At 35.3% G+C, this 21,745-nt stretch overlaps 1 protein-coding gene across 1 annotated transcript in view; it reads left to right on the top strand.

The window, feature by feature from the left end:
• Positions 1-21,745, top strand: part of SPRED1 (sprouty related EVH1 domain containing 1) — a 118,810-nt gene that overhangs the window by 38,674 nt on the left and 58,391 nt on the right. The window contains exon 2 of the mRNA XM_036843081.1: positions 10,410-10,584. Coding sequence (XP_036698976.1) covers positions 10,410-10,584 — 175 coding nt within the window. The remainder of the gene's footprint in view (positions 1-10,409; positions 10,585-21,745) is intronic.

The raw sequence follows: 21,745 nt of genomic DNA, 5'->3' as shown, positions 1-21,745 counted from the left end.
TTCAGAAGTTGTGGATATTAAATGTAAGGGATTCTTTTGGCTTCATTAGCGAAAGCCATCTTATATTGACAGTGAAAGAATTCCCACGTCAGTACTGTCAATTGAATTTCCCTGAGTCTGTTCCCTGACCAGAGAGAGCAGTGTTCTCTCACTGAATGTTATTGCCATTGCCCTGATACAGTCAAAAGATTATTACTTCATCTCAGGCATAAACCTACAATTTTTTCATTAATATCTCTGGTGGCACAGATAAAATCAGGCGGTATAAATTTACTAAAGACCCTGAGAAACTAGGGTAATAAACTACTGTGCCTTCTTCCTACTTGGTAAAAAGGAACTTCTCATATAACTACATAGCAATACTCATGAGGATATAATGTACCTAACCTAAATCAGAAAAAGAGAGTACTGTTTCCTTTTTGCTTTAAATAAAAATTATCAACCACAGCTAACCATCAAATATCAATTATTTGAGTCTCCTGCTCACACTTTACATGATGGAAGCATTTACAAAAGATATCTAGCCCAATGATAGGTATCAGGAAAGACTTTCTGGAGAGTAATAAATAAAACTAGATAATTGTTATAATTTAGAGATTGTCCATGGCATCTGTAGGAACACCTCTCTGCTAAACATGTCTGCTTTCAAAGGGTAGAAATCATTTTTCTCCTTCCACCCAGGAACCCCTCAAGCATACCTTTCCTTCTTGAAACCTTGTTCTAAGGTGTGAGAGGACTCTGGAATCCTTTCTCCTGACTGTCCACCTTCTGAGTTTTATCTCCTGTCTTAGGACATGCCTACTTTTTTGTATATCCAGTATGAGAATATCCAGCTTTCTTCAGGTAAGACCTTATTTGCTATGTGACCTTATACAGAGCAACTACTTTAAGTGTAGTAAAATGAGCCCAGCATCTTTCAAAGGAATACATGCATATGATATGATTTGTGGGATGTTCTTAGAAGTATGTGGAGAGAGCTGGGATGCCAGTCCTTATGTTTGAACAAGTGTGTGTGTATGACTGGAGAGAACTATAAATTGTAAACAGGTGGGAACAGAGCAGAGGTATTGCTTCTCTCAGGTTGGTGGGAGGGCAGGGTTCAGCAGGTTTTGACATCAGGGAGGGGAACAAGGCTGTTCAAATCAATCTGCATTCTGCAAAACAGTCATCATTGTACCGTTAATGGCAAGTGCTAGCTCCTGCTAGACAAATACTGTTTTGAGATCATAGCCCTTCAGGGAGTGTGTGTGTATGTATAAGAGTTCGGTAAATGTATTTTTGAATGGGTAATACATACACATGGTACAAAATTCAAAAAATATAAAAGGTTATTTAATGAAAGGAAAATTACCCTTGTACCTCTGTCTCATTTCCCCTTGCTAGGGAAACAGTTACCAGTTTTATTATGTAAAGATTCTATTCATATACAAGCATATGTGTGAATGTGTTTTTTGCTGCAAATGGTTGCATACTGAACATACATACATACCTTTAAAAAAAAACTTAATAGAACTTAGAGATCAGCTTACTTTGACAATGTAAAGAGCTTCCTTATTTTTGTCATGGCTACATGATATTGCATTGAATAGGTGTTCCATAATTTTACTAGTTTCCTATTGAGTCTTCTTTAGGTTGCTTTCATCCTTTTTTTCTGTTAAAAACAACATTTTTCTTTAAACTTTGCTTATAAAGGTATAATTTTATACATATAGAAGAAAATGGGTAGAAGTAGCATTTGCTGAGTCACAAAATATGTACATCTTAAGTTTTGATAGATATTTCCAAATAACCTTCCAAACATGTCATACTTCCGTACTCCTCACCAACTTCTGTGTTAACTAATTTCTTGGTATTTGCCAATCTGATAAATGAATAATGGTCTTTAATTTGCAGTCCTCTTATTTTGAATAAAGTTAGGGGTTTTTGATTTATGTATTTCATGGCACCTGTATTTTTCTTCTGTGAATTTTGTTCATGAACTTTGCCTATTTTATTCTGGGTTGTTGATTTTTTTTCTTATTTTTTTGGAAGTTATTTTTAAGGAAATACTGTGCTTGTTTTCTGTTAAAACAGAACAGTTGTTGATCCTCCTCCCCCAAACCCCCCCCCCCATACCTCAAAGATGTCCTTGCCCTCATCCTCAGACCTGTGAATATGTTAGGACTTTGCAGAGGTGATTAAGGTTATGAGCTGTCATATGGGGTGATTATCCTGGATTATCTGGATGGGCCCAATTGAATCACACAAATCCTTAAAACTGGAGAACCTTTCCTGACTGTGGGACTGCAGTCAGAGAGAGATGTGACTATAGCAGAAGGGTCAGAGAGAAAAAAATATTCCTGGCTTTGAAGATGGAAGAAGGCCACAAACCAGGGAATGTGGATGACTTGTAGGATTTGGAAAAGACACAGAAACCCATTCTCTTCTATGGCCTCCTAAAAGGAATGCAACAGTGCCAGCACCTTGATTTTAGCCTTGTGAAGCCCTTTGGACTTCCAACTCATAGAACTGTGTAAATTTGTGTTGTTTTATGCCACTAAGTTTTCAGTAATTTGTTATAGCAGCAATAGAAGGCTAATACATATTGCTGTACATTTTTTCTCAATTTGTTACCTTTTTTTTTTAATTTATGGTGTTTTTTTACTATGCAGGAATGTGTTTTGTATAGTTGAATTTATCTTTTTATTTTTTAATGGCCTCTGGATCTTAAGCCTTTTCTACTACAAGATTATTCTAAAACTTACCATATTTTATTCTAACGTTTTTATCTCATTATGAACTCTAGTATTAATGTTGGTTCCCTGTCTTCTACATTCTGATCTCTTACTGACAGTGAATACTTTTATTTATATCAGCTCTTCTGACATAGACCTAGAAAACTTCATAAGATTGGTGCTGGTAGTCAAGGAGTTGGGGGACATACTAAGACATGGACAGTAGTCATGCCAGAAGGCAGGGACATACTAAGTGTTAGAATTTTAAACTACTTTGGCAGGTTGATGATACTGTTCAGCAGAACCTAGAATGGTTGATTTTAAAGGAATATTTTGTGAATACCTCTTTATTCTTCAGATTTTAGTTTTATGTTTTCATTCTTGTGGGAGACTTCCCAGATGCCTATGACTTGGTTAGATGTAAATGTTTCCATCATGTAAGCAGTATGTGGAATATTTAGATAACTGATGCTGATACTTAGCTGTGGTTAAAAATTTCTACTAAAAGTAAGAAGTTCTGATGGGGGGCTGTCTCCTCAGTTTGTTATATAAAACTATCATAAATACAGAATGAGACGAATTTAGGCCGTTTCAGAATGCAGATATTGTAACATCATAGAGTTAGTTTATTATATCAAGTCAATATAGTGGTAACATTTATTGAGTACCTAACTGTGAGCCAGGTACACTGCTAAGCACTTTGCATAATTTCCTCATTTAGTTCTCAAACCCTGCAGTAGATGCAGTTATTATCCCCATTTTACAAATCAGAAAAATGAGGGTACAGAGAGTTTAATTTGCTCAAGATTGTAACTTCTAAATGGTTCAACTGCCTTTGGAATCTAGGAAATCTGACTTGCTATTAAACACAATGTTATTAACTGCCATGTGGTACTTTAGATTGATGATTACTACATGGAAAATAATAAGTGTTATAGTTTTAAAAGTTGCCAGTACAAGGACTTCCCTGGTGGCACAGTGGTTAAGAATCTGCCTGCCAATGCAGGGGACATGGGTTTGAGCCCTGGTCTGGGAAGATCCCACATACCACAGAGCAACTAAGCCCATGTGCCACAACTACTGAACCTGCACTCTAGAGCCGGCGAGCCACAACTACTGAGCCCACGTGACACAACGACTGAAGCCTGTGTGCTGCAACTGCTGAGCCCGCGTGCTGCAACTACTGAAGCCTGCGTGCCTAGAGCCTGTGCTCCGCAACAAGAGAATCCACCGCAATGAGAAGCCCACGCACCGCAACAAAGAGTAGCCCCCACTCGCCACAACTAGAGAAAGCCCACGCGCAGCAATGAAGACCCAACTCAGCCAAAAAGAAAAGTTGTCAATACAGAAGCAGTATTTCAAGACCTTTATCTTTCTAATTAAACTAATTCCTTAATTTCCATATCTGTAAAATGAAGAAATAACCCATCTCATTGGGGTTGATGCAGTAAAGTTCTGTTAAAACACAAATCAGATTACTCTACTCCTTTGCTTTTGTCACCCTGTGGTCTCTTTATTGTGATAAATTAGAGTACTAACTTTGTTTATGGTGTGCAAGGCTTGATACAGTAAAGTCCAGTAAGTTAAGTATTATTTCATTTCTTACCCTTCTTCTGCTTATGCTTGCCATACTCTTTTGAACTTAATATTCGTCCTTAAACATGACATACTTGTGTCATGCTCCCTGCATGGAATGTCCTTTGCCTTTTTCTACCTGATATACTGCTATTCAAAATCCACATCAAATATGAATATTAGTCATTTCCTCTCCTGTATTCCCAATTTGTGTTAATATATCTTTGCCCACTAACTTATGAGCTTCTATAGGAAAGAACCATAACTCTTAAATTTTGTTTATGTGTGAAGCATATAAATAAATGCTTACTGGATAAGTGAATAGTCCTAATGTGGTTATCTTCTAAATATCATCTGCTTCTTTATAGCTTAGAAAGCAAGTAAGTACTTACACTGTGAAGTGCTATATCATAAATTACTTCTATTAAATGCTTCCTTTTTTTATACCCCGTCTCTGTAATAATGTTTAATATTTTGGATGGTAATGTTTACTTAAAATATACTGTAGAGAACATAGGATGTTTTGTCACTGTAAATATCCCTCTATGGGAAAATATCATAAATTCTCATTGTACTGAACAAACCTTAAGGAATTCTAAGTATCTTCTCTTTTTTGTTGTTGTTCTTTGAGGGTATTTTGGGCTATTTTGTTTTGGTGCAGTTGTAGTTAGAAATGGAAAGTAGTTATCTTTGCCTCCTGTATATGGATTGCTTTCATATTCTCAAGAAAGTTTTTCCCTCATCTTTTGTATTGTTTCCTGTTGCTACTGTAACAAATCACTACAAACTTAGTGGCTTAAAATAATACAAATTTATTATATTGTAGTCTGAAGGTCAGAAGTCCAAATGGATCTCAATGGGCTAAAATCAAGTTATTCGTAGAGCTGTATTCTTTCTGGAAAATCTAGGGAAGAATTCATTTCCCTGCCTTTTCCGGCTTCTAGAAGCCCGTATTCTTGTCTCACGACCCCTTCTTCCATCTTCAAAGCCAAGTAGTGTAGCATTTTCAACTCTCTGATTCTGACCTCCTCTTTTGCCTTTCTTTTCTACTTTAATTGCTCTTATTTTGGTTTCATTTTCATTTTCTGGATATTACTTAACATATTTCATTCACTTGGAAGTATGATTTTGTGGTCTACTTAAGAGAATGTGATGTAACTCTTCTTAACCAGCATTCAGATAACACATTTGTAAGGAATTATCATCTTGATAAATCTGTAAATTATAGGACCTAAAAACCCATTGCAGAGCAACTTTGCCCTAGGGATTAAATGTTCTTAATCTCAGGTTTGTGAACCTCTTGGAAGGGAGTGTGAATCCCCAGAATTGTGTTCAAATGTAAGTTTTTAGCCATATATGTATTTTCATCATAGGAGGTAGTCTGTGCTTTAATCACAGTTTCAGTAGCATCTAAAATACCTTTCTTTCCTTTGTTTTTCTTCCCTTTTCTCTCTGTTCTTCTTTTTTTCTATATATATATAGGCACACACTGTATATATACTGCATCTTCTTAATCCAGTCATATGTTGACAGGCACACTTGGGTTGCTTCTGTGTCTTGGCTATTGTAAATAGTGCTGCTATTAACATTGGGCTGCATGTATCTTTTCGAATAAGTGTTTTCATTTTTTCCAGGTATATACCCAGGAGTGGAATTGCTGGATTATATGGTAGTTCTATGTTTAGTTTTATGAGGAACCTCCATACTGTTTTCCATTGTGGCTGCACCAGTTTACATCCCTACCAACAGTATACAAGGGTTCTTTCCCTTTTCTCCACATCCTCTTCGACTTTTTAGATAAACTACTGGGAACAAGTGCCTTTCAGCTATTTTAAAGAAGATCAAGAATGAAATGCTGAGTTTTTGACAATAAGAGTACATTGTCATTATACATAGCTGTTGTCTCAGAGACTAATAGATTGCAAACATGATACCCAGAGAGAGTAAAAAATCCTACAAGTTCTTAAATTTTAATTCCATGATGACAAATACTATTTTTCTTTATTTTCCACATTTACTAGAATGGGCATCTATTGTCCACATGATCAGGAAAAAACGTTGTTATTTTAAGTAGGAGACTGTGATTTCGTTCCTTGCTCTTAAGTCATTTTTATCTAAGTAGGGGATTACAATTACAGATTTTAATAATGCTACAAAGCAGAGTATAATAAAGTTTATAAGAGCTGCCACTAATGTCCTTGGGAGTGGTTGCATGTTTTTAGACAAGAGTTACTGTTTTTATTTGGGGAAAGAAGACATTTGAAGGCAAGGAGGTGATGAGATTAAAAGCACAGGTGAAAAGTTTAACCTTGGCAAGAAGGAAGGTCTTTCAAAAAAAAAAAACCCCACATTAAACAACTTGAAAATTTTTGTGTTAAGTATTCTAGTCTTAGAGGTTAAAGTTGAAAGCTGAGTTGTTAAATTCTAAACTAATGAAGGCTGTGGTATAGGGAATACAAATTTATTTACATAAGCTTCTAGAATACCTTAAAGTTTAAAGGATCAACTTGAATAGTTAAGGGAAACAGTTATATATTTGGTATGGTTGAAAACACGAGATTCAAAAAACAGTTTATATAAATTATTGGCCAACTTTATAACCTGTTTTGTTGTATTAAGGTGAACAATGAATCAGGCAACCTTATTCTTCCAGTAAGAAAATCTTTATTTTATTCAATTTTCCTAAAAGGGCAACACATCTCTTCTAGGTGGTACTTTAATAAAACAGAAAAAAAGAAATTGGAGTGGTGAGGAGAATTACGTTAGGGATACTTTTGTTTAAAACATATTCCTGCACTGTTAAAAGTAACATTCTAAATTTTCTACAGTATTTTGAGTAAAGCCAAGATATAGTTAAAATGTAAGTTTTTAATTTATTTAAATTACTTTTTTTTAATTACTTTTAATTTATAAATATTAATTATAAAATAATTTTTGGAGAAACTGAAAAATGAAGGGAAAATATTCTAATTGCACCATCATAAAATAACTTTTAAAATTACTAGGGTTTTCGTGTATTTTTTAATACTCTTGCTTAAGCACAGTTTTATATTTTTAAAATACAAAATATGCCTAAGAAGCATTATACAAATTGTAAATGAGAATTAGTAATATTCAAAGATGATAAAATAAGAGTCCATATGCTCTGAAGAGGATAACTGCTGCTGCACTCTGAAGTTAAAATATACACTGAGCTTCTAAATGGGGTTATTTTACTCCTTGGGTCTCCCCAGTCTTGTAGAATCTAGTATAAAATTCTTAAATTTTCTAGTTTACTACATAATTAGATGAGAAGGAAGAGTCAGGATCCTAGAGTAAAATAAACACTTAAATAATTATGGGGAACTTGAATTTTGGTTTTGACCGAAGTTCTACCTTATGACTTCGTAACTTCACTGAACTTCAAATGTGCTGAGCTCTACATGCATGAGTTCAATTCACACATATTTAATCTGAACCTAATATGTCTAAGTTACGTGCCATGTTTCTGGTATATCCTTAGACTTAAATTCTTAATAAACCAAATAACCTTCATTTACTATTACCTCTATCCCTCCAAGATGGTTTCCACCGTAATAAGCTTCTCCAGCTTCTTGGGATGCATGTCATGTTTATTTATAGTAGAGATACTCGTTCCAGCTCCTCCCGGAAGGAGGATTCCAATTTGATATCTACCTCAGCCCAGTTTTTATGCACCCATAACTCCTCTGGTCAGTTCTCTGAACTGAAGATTGGTAAGAATTGGCCCCAGACAAGAATCAGAGCCTCTAAACAACTGAATAATAAAAAGCTTAGACAGAATAGTCGTCTGTAAATCTAAAGACTTTCAGAACTTCTATACAAAGAATTATTTTGACCCTAGTAATAGAGAATTTTGTTTGACCTTGTAAATTTTATTTTTTCCCAGCTCCTCCCTGGCTTTGAATTACCAGTATGACAACTACTTCAATTTTAAATTCTTTGTTGTAGTAATAATTAACTTATAATAACACTTATATAGTGTTTATTATGTGTCAGGCATTGTTTATGTTTATTAAAGGTAGGTATTGTAACTTTCTCAAGGACATGTAGGTAAGTTGCTGAGCTAGGATCCAACTTAATAAAGTTTGACTTTAGACTCCTTACTCAACCAGCAACACAGTGCAGCTTTAAAAGTATACAGCTCTCTGGCAGAAGACTTGTGTCGAGACTATATGAAGAACTTCTAAAAATCAATAATAAAAGACAGCACAATTAAAAATAAAAGACTGGGACTTCCCTGGCGGTATGGTGGTTAAGACTCTGCACTTCCACTGCAGGGAGCATGGGTTTGATCCCTGGTTGGGGAACTAAGATCCTGTGTGCCACGCGGTATGGCAGAGAAAAAAAAGACTTAAAAAGAAGGCATACAAATGTGACCAATCAGCGTATGAAAAAAATGCACATCATGGAAAATGGATATAAAAATCACAATGGGTTACCACTTACATACTTACTACAATGAGTAAGGTTTAAAAAACTGAAAACAACAAGTGTTGGCACAGATGAGGAGTAACTGAAACTATCATACATTGTTGATGGGAATGTATAATGGTCCAATCACTTTGGAAGACAGTTTGTTAGTTTCTTATATAGTTAAACCTACTACCCTATGACTCATCAATTCCATTCCTAGGTAATTATTAAAGAGAAATGAAAACATATGTCTACAAAAGACTTAAACAAGAATGTTTATAACAGCTTTATTCATAATAGCCAACAGCTAGGAACATTTCAAATGCCCATCAACATAAGAAAGAATAAGTGAATTGTGATATATTTATTCAGTGAGAGGACTCTACTTAGTGGTAAAAAAATAATGAAGTACTAATACAACAGCGTAATGAGTGAAAGAAGTGAGACAAAAAGGGTACAAGTCGTGATTCTATTTGATTCCATTTATGTGAAAGCCCATAACAGGCAAAACTAATGTATATATTAGAAACTGGGGATAGCAGTGTTACCTAGGTTACCTATTTGATGGGAGGGAGGCTTCAGGGAATTTTCTGGAGTTCTATATCTTGATTATCATGTTGGTTGTACAGATGTGTAATTTGTCAGAATTTGTTGAATTTTATGTTTAATATCAGTATGCCTTATTATGTGTAGAGTAAAGTAGAAAAAAAGCAAGGGGCAGATCTCAGACAAGCACTCTGACAACAGAAATGACAACTGGCAACCTAACACTTAGAATGTGCAGAGACACTAAGTAGCACATAATTGTTCCATTGAACCTCAGTTGATAGTAGTAATAACCAAGACATGTTTAAGTTATATTCAGTGTAATTTTCTAAGAAGTCACCAAGGTATACCACTTTTAGAAAGGATTTCATTAATAATTATTATATTAAAAGTTTTACAACTAAAATGCTGAGATGTCAGTTATCTAGAACATTAGTATATGAAACATTACTTAGATTTTATGTAAAAAATAGTTGTGGCTAATACTGGGAAATGATTCTAAATGGAACTAGAATATGGTCTCTCTTAAGAATAGTCTGCCAAAAAGAGGGCATGAAAGACCAATTTACTTGATAACTTACTAAAATAAAACATGTTTATATATATTTGTGATTTAGATTCCCAGATGTTAGAAAAAATCAAAAATGTGTCTGAGCTAATAAGCATGTTTGTTTCAGCATTTTACTTATATTTCAAAAATGTTAGAAACATACAGATGTCACAATTAAATGTGCTAAGATACAGCAGTAATTTGTCCTGGTTATATTGTAGGAGGTGGACATATATTAGATAACTGTGAGGGCCGACTGTAGTTTGACCGTGTTTGTCTCTGGGATCCTTTGTTACATGTTCCATGGCAATCACATGTGCTTGAACTACTCAAATGATGAATTGAAATAAGAGATCTGTAGTCTTTTATTGTGAGATTGGTCTTCAAGATAAGTTAACCTTTAAGTCAGTTACTCTGTGGTTTTTGACCTTTTTCAATTAGGTTACTGTCTGTGGACTGTCATGGAAGTAGTAAACACTTTAGTTACTGCATGTTAATTGATGTGGTCTTTGGTTTCTCAAACAAGACTGACACCTTGGCTGTTTTTTGTTTATGGAAAAGCTAATTTCTAATCTTTGCATCTATTTTAGTAATAGTTATGCACGAGTGCGAGCTGTGGTGATGACCCGGGATGACTCAAGTGGTGGATGGTTACCACTTGGAGGGAGTGGACTAAGCTGCGTCACTGTCTTCAAAGTCCCTCACCAGGAAGAGAATGGCTGTGCTGACTTTTTTATTCGTGGAGAGCGACTCAGGGACAAAATGGTAATGAATAATGCATCTATTGCTATAATTTAAAAATTCTATAGAATGAATTTTCTGCTTAAAATTATGATTAGTATACTGTTATTTATGAAAATTATTTTTGTCCAGGATCAATGATTGTTTCTGTAGCTCTTTTAAAGTTAAAGACAGCAAAATATGCCTGTTTCTTTGCAGCTGTGACTGACGTTAATGTGCATGTGTTAGAGGGGAGCTGCTTTTCTGTTAGGTTTAATGCAAGAACATTCATGAATAGTCCCCCTAGTTATTAACCCAGGTGCACCATCTTCCCCTTCTCCCCACTGTTCCCTAGACTGGAGCTTGGCACTATAGTCCACAGGCCACATCCATGCCTGTCATGTGTTTTTGTACAGCCCATGAGTTAAGAATGGTTTTTACATTTTTAAATGACTGGAAAAAATTGAAGAGTAATAATTTTATGAACATGAAAATTATATGAAATTCAAATTTCTATGTCCATAAGTAAAGTTTTATTGGAACATAGCGAAGCTGATCTGTTTACATTTTGTCTCTGGCTGCTTTCACACTGCAGTGGCAGAGTTGAGTAGTTGCAACAGAGACTGTAAATATCTGGCCCCTTACAGAAACATTTTGCTGGCCCCTACCCTAGACTCTTGTGTTCTCAGATTGTTTCTCTTCATCCCCTATCAATCTAGGCTCATCATATGACTACCTGGTGGCCATCCTAGGTTTTAACTCTACTATCTTCCACCCAGACAAGTGTTTTCTTACATTCATATATTTAAAATTTTGAATCTAACCTTTGATAATGTTAGACATCTACTCTCTCTTAATTAGTGTAGAAAGCTCTTTCTCTTTTATTTCATTCGTGAGCCAAAAAATAATCATATCTAAAAAGCTGAGTAATGTTAATATCATTCCTGCATTAAGCAGAGAGCATACAACTTAGAAGCAAAAAGAGAATAAAGTGCCCAAAATTTCCAAGACTCTTGAAAATAACTGTTATTCCCTTTAACTATATATCTGTGGATTAATTTGTGAGCTCATTCAGCATCTATAATATTATTTCTATTGAAAATGTGTTTTAAGTGTTGAATAATTCTTTCATACAGGAACATTTTGAATAAACCTACTTTTAATTTTGGTTCTTGGTTCCTGGATATTTTTTACTATTGAATTATTTCAGTAATTTTAAAAGTTGCCTAACTTGTCTGTGCTCCAGTTTCTGTCTCAGTTAAGTGGAGAGTTTTCCTAAATCATCTTGAAAGCCTTCTAACTCTAATTTTTTGTGAGTTTAGGATTTACTACTGTGTATCTCAATTAACCAGAATGTGGTTTTAGGACTAGGAAACCCCATTTGAAGTCAGAAGTATATATGATAAATTTAACATGTCATCTCCAGAAGTTTAAATATTTAAATGTGGTTCTGGCCTTGGATAACATGGTGGCTAGCATATACTGATGCTTATTTAAAATATGGCTTGTAGACTTCTAAGAGAGAGCCTATGGTGACCTGTCCTGGAGTGTAGTGCTTTTTGTCTGAGCTGTTGATAACTGGGGAGTGTTGTTGGAGAAGAAGTTGTAGATTTTAGAAACTGAGTACAATACTGACAATCTAAGGCATTTTTTAATAGTAAAGATGGAAAAAGAGAAGAAAGAAGTCAAAGGTGGAGAAAGGGAGAAAAAAAAGCTTGCTAGAAAAAGCATAAGAACAAGGAAAAGATGACCTAGATGTGAAAAAGAGGAAAAAAAAAAAATCAGGTGAAACAGAGCACACAGTCGACCCTACGTATCCATGGGTTTCACATCTCTGTATTCAACCAACCACAGATGGAAAATATTTGGAAAAGAAATTACAGAAAGTTCCAAAAAGCAAAACCTGAATTCTCCTTGTGCTGCCAACTATTTACATAGCATTTACTTTGTATTAGGTATTATAAATAATTTAGAGATGACTTAAAGTATATGGGAGGGAGGATGCGTGGGTTATATGCACATACTATGCCATTTTATATAAGGACTTGAGCATCTGCAGATTTTAGTGTCAGTGAGGGCTGGGGGGCGGGTCCTAGAACCAATCCCCTGTGGATACCAAGGGACTACTCTATTGGCTATATTGATGAGCATGGACAGTTTACTTGAGGAAAATTAAATAAGGAACGAAATCTGTATCACTAGGAGTGAGGCTGGTCAGAGATAAGCTCAGATTAATGTTTTAGGTGGTTGCTCAGAGTGTGGCTTTGACATAAGCTTAGAGAGAGTAAGCCTGGGATTTGGACATAATACAAACTTATTTCCTAATGTGGGACATAAAAAAGAGCCCTTAACTTAATCCTAAGGTGTAGAATCATAATAGACTAACAAGAAAATAGATTCTTTTGATAGAAGCACTGACCTAGGAATCAAAACGGTTGTTTCACTTAACCATTTCTCCTTGAGGAAGCTTGTTATTTGTGAAACAGGAATGATAAATATATCTCAGTGTAGACATAAAGGAAACATTACTTTCAATTGGAGGATTGTCTTAATTCTTGTAGGGAATAGTTATAATAAAGCATTTTAGGTCATGGGGAATTGTATGATCAAAGGCAGAGGCAATGCATGGCCATAAATTGAAAATAGCAGTCTTGTGAAGTCTCAAGACAAATGGGACAGTGACATTGAAATAAGCAGATTAATTGGCCCCTTCTGCTGCATAATACACTTCTAAGATACTTCTGAAGCAATTACAGAATTGAAGTATTATTCTTTTACATTATCACCGCATTTTGGGGTCATTAATGTCCATTTCTATAGATATTTTTATTGATTGGCTTTATTTTAATCCATTTTTCTGGGTTCTAGTAATATAAAAAAGGTGTACACTGTGACTGTTGAATCTATAAGTTTACAAAGTTAATGATAGTTTTCTTTAATATCCTTCTTGATGAGTAAACTGAATTTTAATATTGTTCCTATGTAATAGTTAATCATGTAAAAGATAGTGCTACAAACTGTGTCCTCTACCCATTTTGTCTGTGGGTCACATCTTAGAGTCCTCTACCTTGGATGAATTCTAGAAATGAAGTAAGATAGCTATCCCTCATACCTCAGGAAAAAACTTGTGTCCTTTAAGAAAGAATAGATAATTAGTAATGAGGTACCTATAGCCACTTGTGTAGCTAATAAAGAAATACTAGATAATATTTTAAAGAGGGCTTATAATAGTCAAAATACTAGTAACAGTAGTGAAGATGAAAGGTGGCTTTTCTGAAGAGTGAATGAAGCATTTAGTAGAAGATTTTTCCAGTCTTAGATTTACAAGTACTTGTACTAAAAATGTCTTGTTACACTTCCCAGAGGGTTATATTTCACTCTTTTTTTCTTTTTTTTTGATAAGAAAGGGAGCACAGATCAAGAGCAGGCTGATGAGGATTTTTTCAAGAAGGTGGCATTTTGTATAATTTGCTCAGTATTCATTCATTCATTCATTCATTCAGAGTGACCTGAAATTATTTCCTATGATGCTTACCTATAACTTGCTTGTTTTCGTGATACTTACAAAGGTAGAGTTTATTTCCCAAGTTGCTAATCTAAATTAGAGCTTCCCAAGCTGTGTGCCATGAATAGGTAAAAGTGGCTGGAGCCTCCAAGTCTCTTTGCCTCTTAACCACTAGGCTCCTTCTCTTTTCTGGTTGCCTGATAATTGTTATTTTTCTGAGTATGCCTGAGGAATAAGTTGGAAAGCACTGCTTTATGTAATTGGCTTTCATACTTTATTGATAATTCAGGAGAAATTAAAAAAACACCAGGCTTTGGTGTTGTAGCCCAAGATATGAAAGTACTTTCTCCCAGATACTTAGGGATGTATGGAATGGTCTTTGACAAGGATAGCTTCTCAGAACCCCTTCTCTTGATATGTATGAGTTGTATCCTCCATTTCCTTCTAAATCTTTATAGCTTTGATTTCTCCCTTTAATTCTTTAATATAAGTTAGTGTTGTCTTGGATCACATTTTTTTAAATGCTGACTAAAACTTAACTGTTAATTTGTATAGATAATCTTTACTGTAGAGCTTCAGATTCCCCATGATAGAAACTTTCTCTTTTGCATTCATTTTTCTATAGTGGCTCTTCTCTATTGGTGTGACATTGCTATTTTATAGGCAAACATTTTATCAGCTTACCATATGTATATGTTAAATTATTTGATCATTTTTAGTTGAATTGTACGTGATAGGAAAATCTAAAATACTGACCTATAATACACTTTTAAAGTCTTTATAAGTACCTGAATAAACTTTCAATAATGATATTAAATTTTTGCTAAAATATTTACTACTAAACAAAGTTTTTAATAACTGTGGAGATCTAAATTAGCCATTCTTAAGCTTTTATTGTAGGACAATAAAATACTGTAAATTTACTAATTAATGTTATTGTGCTTTTTAAAGCATATTGTGTGCTAAGAGATGACAAAAATCAAGTGGGCTACATAGAAAGATACAGTAAGACTTACAACCTCTGTACTTAAGATGTTCTGTGGAAAATAGAAAAAGGCACTGTTCAATGTCAAAGCAAACTTATAGCTATCATTATAAACTTAGAAGTTTATAGTAAGTATAATAATTGAAACGAAGAAAGGAAAAAGCAGGAGATATCAAGTTTAGGAAGTTGCCAAAGAGATTAAGGAATTGTTGTTTTGGATTAATAAGTAATTAGGTTGTGGATAAAAGCGGTTTATAAAAATTAAAATGCCTATGAGATAATAGTTCTGTTGTTTAAAAAGATACGTTTCTAAAATGGAGTTTCTTTACAGTTATTAGAGCCTAAAGCAAAATTCGAGGATTTTTAAAGAAGAAAATAAAATGATTATAACATAGCAGTAGCTTTATTAAAAATGAGACTCATCCTCCTTTCCACCATGGGAAACCCCAAAAGACCAGGGAAATATCTTTCTGCCTTGGATTGAACTTTATAAAGTACAGAACCACAATTTTCTGCTTAGCCTTTCCCACTGTGCCTCTGTGAATTATTCCATTGTGTAATATCAGTCCTTCTACAGTACTCTTCCTCCACTAAAAAACCAATTCTATTAACTGGCATTCCCCTTAGGACTCAGCAGCTCTGTCTCTCGAAAGATACCGGTTCTCCTATTCACCATAATATCACAGAGTTGGGAAATAAGTGGGAGTGGGAGTAGAGGTAGTGTCAGCATTTTTGTTGTTCCTTATTCCCCTCACAGAATGTTACTATATAACCCACATACAGACATTTTTTTACTGATACTCTGTACCATTCAGAACACCATCCTTTAGCTTTTATTTTCATCTACTGATCTTAGCAATTCCTTCTAAATGCCAACTTTTCCACATCTGAGCCTCATCATCATTCTTGGCTACTTTTCTTTGCATGGTCTGACCTTCTGGTCTTCATTTCAGCAGGCTACTTTCCTGGATCTGGTTGTTACCAGAACTTTTCCATTTGAGGAATTTTACAATTTCCTGTCATTTCTATTTTATTTCCCATCCCTTGCTCTACAGTTTCATGCTTACTCTATTATCTGTGCCTCTCATTTCACTAGATTCCTTCTGGCTTCAGTATCTTTTATTATTTTCTTTTTAAATCCAATCTGAATTTTCCTTGTCAGTCATTTAAACCACTCTTTCATTGATATTTTAGTGGACAATATGTTGCTGAGTTGGTTTTTTTTTTTTTATTTTTTTATTTTTGGCTGCATTGGATCTTCGTTGCTGCACGCGGGCTTTCTCTAGTTGTGGTGAGTGGGGGCTACTCTTTGTTGCAGTGCACGGGCTTCTCATTGCGGTGGCTTCTCTTGCTGCGGAGCACCGGCTCTAGGCGCACAGGCTTCAGTAGTTGTGGCATGTGGGCTCAGTAGTTGTGGCGCATGGGCTTAGTTGCTCCGCGGCATGTGGGATCTTCCAGGACCAGGGATTGAACCCATGTCCCCTGCATTGGCAGGCGGATTCTTAACCGCTTCGCCACCAGGGAAGCCCCTGTTGCTGAGTTTTAATCTTACCTTACACTAAAGGAACTTTGTTGAATACACATTATTAAAAGGGACAATTCAGTATTTAAAGGTGAGTCTGTCATGCAACAAATATTTATTGAACATCTACTATTTGCTAGATACTTGCTCTTCTAGGCACTGGGGATATGTAAATGAACAAAGACAGAAATCCCCGTTCCTAAGGGAACATACATTGTGGTGAGGGCCAGAGAAATACTACCATAAATAAATAAGTAAATGAATGTTATGCTAGACATAATATTAGACAGTATTAAGTGCTGGGGGAAAAGGAGTGTAGGGGATTTTTTGTGGGGAGGTTAGTTAAAGTTTTACATAGAATAACCAAGGAAGGCCTTACTGAGAAGATCTAGGTAACATTTGAATAAAGATTTCTATTATGAACAAGGCCTTATATTTTAGTTTATATGTTCAGATTTTTAAATCTTGAGTATTCTTTTTTTTTAAACGTTTCTTTAATTAATTTATTTATATTTTATTATTTTTGGCTGTGTTGGGTCTTCGTTTCTGTGCGAGGGCTTTCTCCAGTTGCGGTGAGCGGGGGCCACTCTTCATCGCGGTGCGCGGGCCTCTCACTATCGCGGCCTCTCCTGTTGCAGAGCACAGGCTCCAGACGCGCAGGCTCAGTAGTTGTGGCTCACGGGCCCAGTTGCTCCGCGGCATGTGGGATCTTCCCAGACCAGGGCTCGAACCCGTGTCCCCTGCATTGGCAGGCAGATTCTCAACCACTGCGCCACCAGGGAAGCCCCTTATTTATTCTTAATTCTGTTTCATCCTTTTCATCTCGACCCCTCTTCAGTCTTGTCTGTATTATTGCAGATAAGGTTTCTAATATTTTTTCAAGGCCCAGTTTCACCTCTCTCTAACTTTTATATTGCTTACAATACTGAACTTTATAAAGCTTGGGTCTCATATTCCTTTAGTAGTTCCCCCAAAACTCCTAGATACAATTTCATCTCCTTAATTTCACCACAATAAACTCGTATAATCTGACCCTTACTTCCTTGAATCTATCTGCCTGTTTCCCAAAGACAACACTTTCATGATGTTGCCTTACTGAGTTGCTCATGGTTCACTAAAAGCATGCATTGAACTTAGGGAAATGCTATCCCCTCTTTTACATTAACTAAATAACTATAAAGATAGTATACTACAAGTTGTATGTGGAATAGAGAATGTGTACATACAGCTTGCTAGTCCTGAGGAAATAATAATGGCAGGAACAATTTCCCTTTTATTGTCACAGGTAACTCACAGATGGACAGATAGGAAAATTGAGTTAGAGGAAGCACCTTGGGCAAACCAGTTTTGCTGTGAAGGACTATAATTGAAAGAAATGCTAATAATAATAACATTCATCTAGTTTAGAATAACCTGTTCATTTTAGGGTCAATCCATTGAAAAGATAATAAATTATACTATTAATTACTTTTCTGTACAACCATGAATTTTGTGACTTTCTCCCAGCAGTTTTTAAATAGTTCATTCTTTAATACTACTAATATTCCTTGAAGGAGAAAAAACCTGCCTGCTGCATTTCTATTCTCTTTCTTTTGGAGCAAAAAATAGCTCTGTGTGTGGGGGGGGGATGTTAGCGGTTTCCTGTGTTTGTGTGTGTGTGAGCGGTTTCCTGAAAATTAAGATTTAGAATGTAACCCATATTACCTTCCTGGTTGCTATTATTTCCTCTTTTTAGAAAATGTCAGCTTAATACTTATTATTCAGTTGTTTTGAACTAACTTCATTTTATTCTTTAGTTATTGATTTATACTGGTTGATCTAGTCTATCAGGTTCATCATGATTATCTTGGCTTCATCTTTCCCTTTTATACCTGATTGTGATATATTTCACAACCTTTCCATTACATTCCCATTGCCATTAAACTATTATAATGGATAATAGCCTCCCTAATAGCTGAAGCGCAAAATCTTTGATCTCAAATTATTGACCTTACTTAATAGTTTTCTAAATATTTCCTTACTAAATTATAATCTGAATGTAGCATGCTTTTAGTTGATTGGTTGATTGATATTATTCTTTTAATTAATCAACAGCTGTTTGAGACCCTTCTGTGTACTAGGCTTCTTTTTTTTTAAGTTTAAGGTGTACACTATGATGGTATGATTTAGACTTCTTGTATCAGTCTGCTCAGGCTGCCATAACAAAACACAACAGACTGGCTGATTTAAACAGCAGAAATTTATTTTCTTACAGTTCTGGAGACTTGGAAGTCCTAGATCTGGGTGCTGACTTTTCTCTGGGATAGATGACCAAGAGTACAGTTGCTGGGTTGTATGGTAGTTTTATGCTGAGTTTCATAAGAAACTGCCAGACTTTCTTCCTGAGTGGCTGTACCATGTTAAATTTCCACCAGCAGTGTGTGAACAATCCAGTTTCTAGGCATTCTTGCCTGCATTTTGTGTAGTCAGTGTCTTTTATTTTAGTCGTGTTGGTAGGTGTGTAGTGGTAGCTCATTGTAGTTTTAATTTCCATTTCCCTAATGGCTACGGTTGAATATCTTTTTATGTGCTTATTTGTGTCTTCTTTGGTGAAATATCTGTTTGTGTCCTTTTCCTGTTTTCTCATTAGATTGTTAGTTTTTTTGCTGTTGAGTTTTGAAGGTTTTTTTTTTTTTATTCTAGATACTAGTCCTTTTCAGGATATATGGTTTCTAAATATTTTCTCCCAGTCTACAGATTGTCTTTTTAACCTTCACGGGATATTTTGCAGAGCAGAGTTTTAACTTGATGAAGTTCAGTTTATCAGTTTTTCCTTTCATGGATCACGTTTTAGGTGTCAAGTCCGTGAACGCTTTCCCTAATCCTGTGTCCTGAAGATTTATCCTATTTTAAGTTTTATAGTTTTACATTTTATATTTAAGTCTGTCGTCCATTTTAAATAATTTTTATATAAGGTGTGATACTTAGGTCAAGGTTCAGTTCTTTTGCCTACAAATGTCCAGTTTTTTCCAGAACCACTTGTTGAAAAAGCTGTCGTTTCATTAAATTACTTTTGTACTCTTAAAAAATTAGTTAAGCATTTTTATGTAGGTTCTCCATTTTGTTCCATTGCTCTGTCTATCCCACCATAGGTATCACATACTGTTTTACTGTAGCTGTATTGTAAGCCCTAATAGTGGGTAAAGTGATTTCTCCCATTTTATTCTTCTTTTTCAATATTATTTCAGCTATTCTAGGGTTTGTGCCTTTCCATATAAATTTTAGAATGATCTTGTCTATGTCTACAAAAATCTTTACTGGATTTTGACAAGAATTGTATTAAACCTGTTGGTCAATTTGGGGAGAATTGACATATTTACTGTGTTGAATCTTCCAGTCCATGAATGTGGTATATCTCCAGTTTAGGTCTTTGAATTCTTTCATTAGCATTTTATAATTTTCAATGTATAGATCCTAAAGATATGCTTTGTTAAGTGTATACCTACGTGTTTAATTTTTCTTGGAGCAATTGTAGATAGTATTGTGTTTATAATTTTGGTTAGTGCATGCTCATTGTATGTGTATAGAAATTCAATTAATTTTCGTGTGTTCATCTTGCATCCTGTTACCTTGCTGAACTGTGAGGTTTTGTGGTAGATTCCCTGGGATTTTTTAATGTAGACAATCATGTCATCTACAAATATGAACAGCTTTATTTCTTCCTTTTCAATCTGTATACCTTTTATTTCTTTTTTTTTCCTTATTGCAGTGGCTAGAACTTTAAGTTCTGTGTTGAATAAGAATGGTCATAGTGGACATCCTTACCTCATTCAGATTTTAACGGAAACATATTCAGTCTTTCACCCTTGAGTATGATGTTAGCTATAGACTTTTTTATAGATGATTTTTTGTTTGTTTGTTTTTTGGCTGCGTTGGGTCTTCGTTGTTGTGCACAGGCTTTCTCTAGTTGCAGCGAGCGGGGGCTACTCTTCATTGCAGTGCGCAGGCTTCTCATTGTGGTGGCTTCTCTTATTGCAGAGCATGGGCTCTAGGTGCGCGGGCTTCAGTAGTTGTGGCTCGTGGGCTCTAGAGCGCTGGCTCGGTAGTCGTGGCACATGGGCTTAGTTGCTTCGCGGTATGTGGGATCTTTTCGTACCAAGGATCGAACCCATGTCCCCTGCATTGGCAGGTGGATTCTTAACCACTGTGCCACCAGGGAAGTCCCTATAGATGATTTTTATTGAGTTGCTGATAATTTTTATTATGAATAGGTGTTGGAATTTGTCAAAGGTTTTTTCTGTGTGAATTGATATGATCACATCTTTAGCTTGTTGATATCATAGATTACACTGATTGATTTTTTTTAATGTTGACCCAGCCTTATATTCCTGGAATAAGTCCCACTTGGTCATGGTGTGTAATCTTTTTGTATATTGTTGGGTTTGATATGCTACTATTTTTGGAGAAATTTTGTGTTTAAGTTCATGAGAGATACTGGTCTGTAGTTTTCTCTTTTTTTGGTACTGTCTTTGTATGGTGGTGGTGTCAAGATATTGGTGGCCTCATAAAATGAATTGGGTAGTATTCCCTCCTCTTCTGTTTTCTGAGTTTGTAAAATTGATGTTAGTTCCTCTGAAAATATTTGGTAGAATTCTCCAGTGAAACCATCTCAGTATAGCGATATCTCTCTCTCTCTCTTTTTTTTTTTTTTTTTTCTTTTTTGGCCACGCCCTGCAGCTTGTGGAGTCTTAGTTCCCTGACCAGGGATCAAACCCCGGCCCTTGGCAGTGAAAGTGTGGAGTCTTAACCGCTGGACTGCCAGGGAATTCCCAAGTGATCTCTTTTTGAGAGCTTTTAAATTACAAAATCAGTGTCTTTAATGGTTATAGAACTATTTAGGTTTATCTATTTTATCTTGGTTGAGTTTTGATTATAATGTGATTTTCAAAGAATTGGTCCGTTTCTTCTAAGCTGTCTAATTTGAGTGTAAAGTTGTTTTTAGTATCTCAAGTACTGTTTTAAAGGCTACAAGGATCTTTAGCAATATCCCGTCTCATTCCTAAAATTGGTGATTTGTGTATTCATTTTTAATTTGTCAATCTTACTAGAGATTTATCAATTTTATTGCTTTTTTTTAGACCAGCTTTTTGTTTCATTGAGTTTCCCCCCCCCATCTATTTTCAATTTCTATTTCTATTGATTTCTATTATTTGAT

This window comes from Balaenoptera musculus, chromosome 2, assembly GCF_009873245.2.
Source record: "Balaenoptera musculus isolate JJ_BM4_2016_0621 chromosome 2, mBalMus1.pri.v3, whole genome shotgun sequence".
Lineage (NCBI taxonomy): Eukaryota > Metazoa > Chordata > Mammalia > Artiodactyla > Balaenopteridae > Balaenoptera > Balaenoptera musculus.
This window is presented reverse-complemented; position numbering and strand designations above follow the sequence as displayed.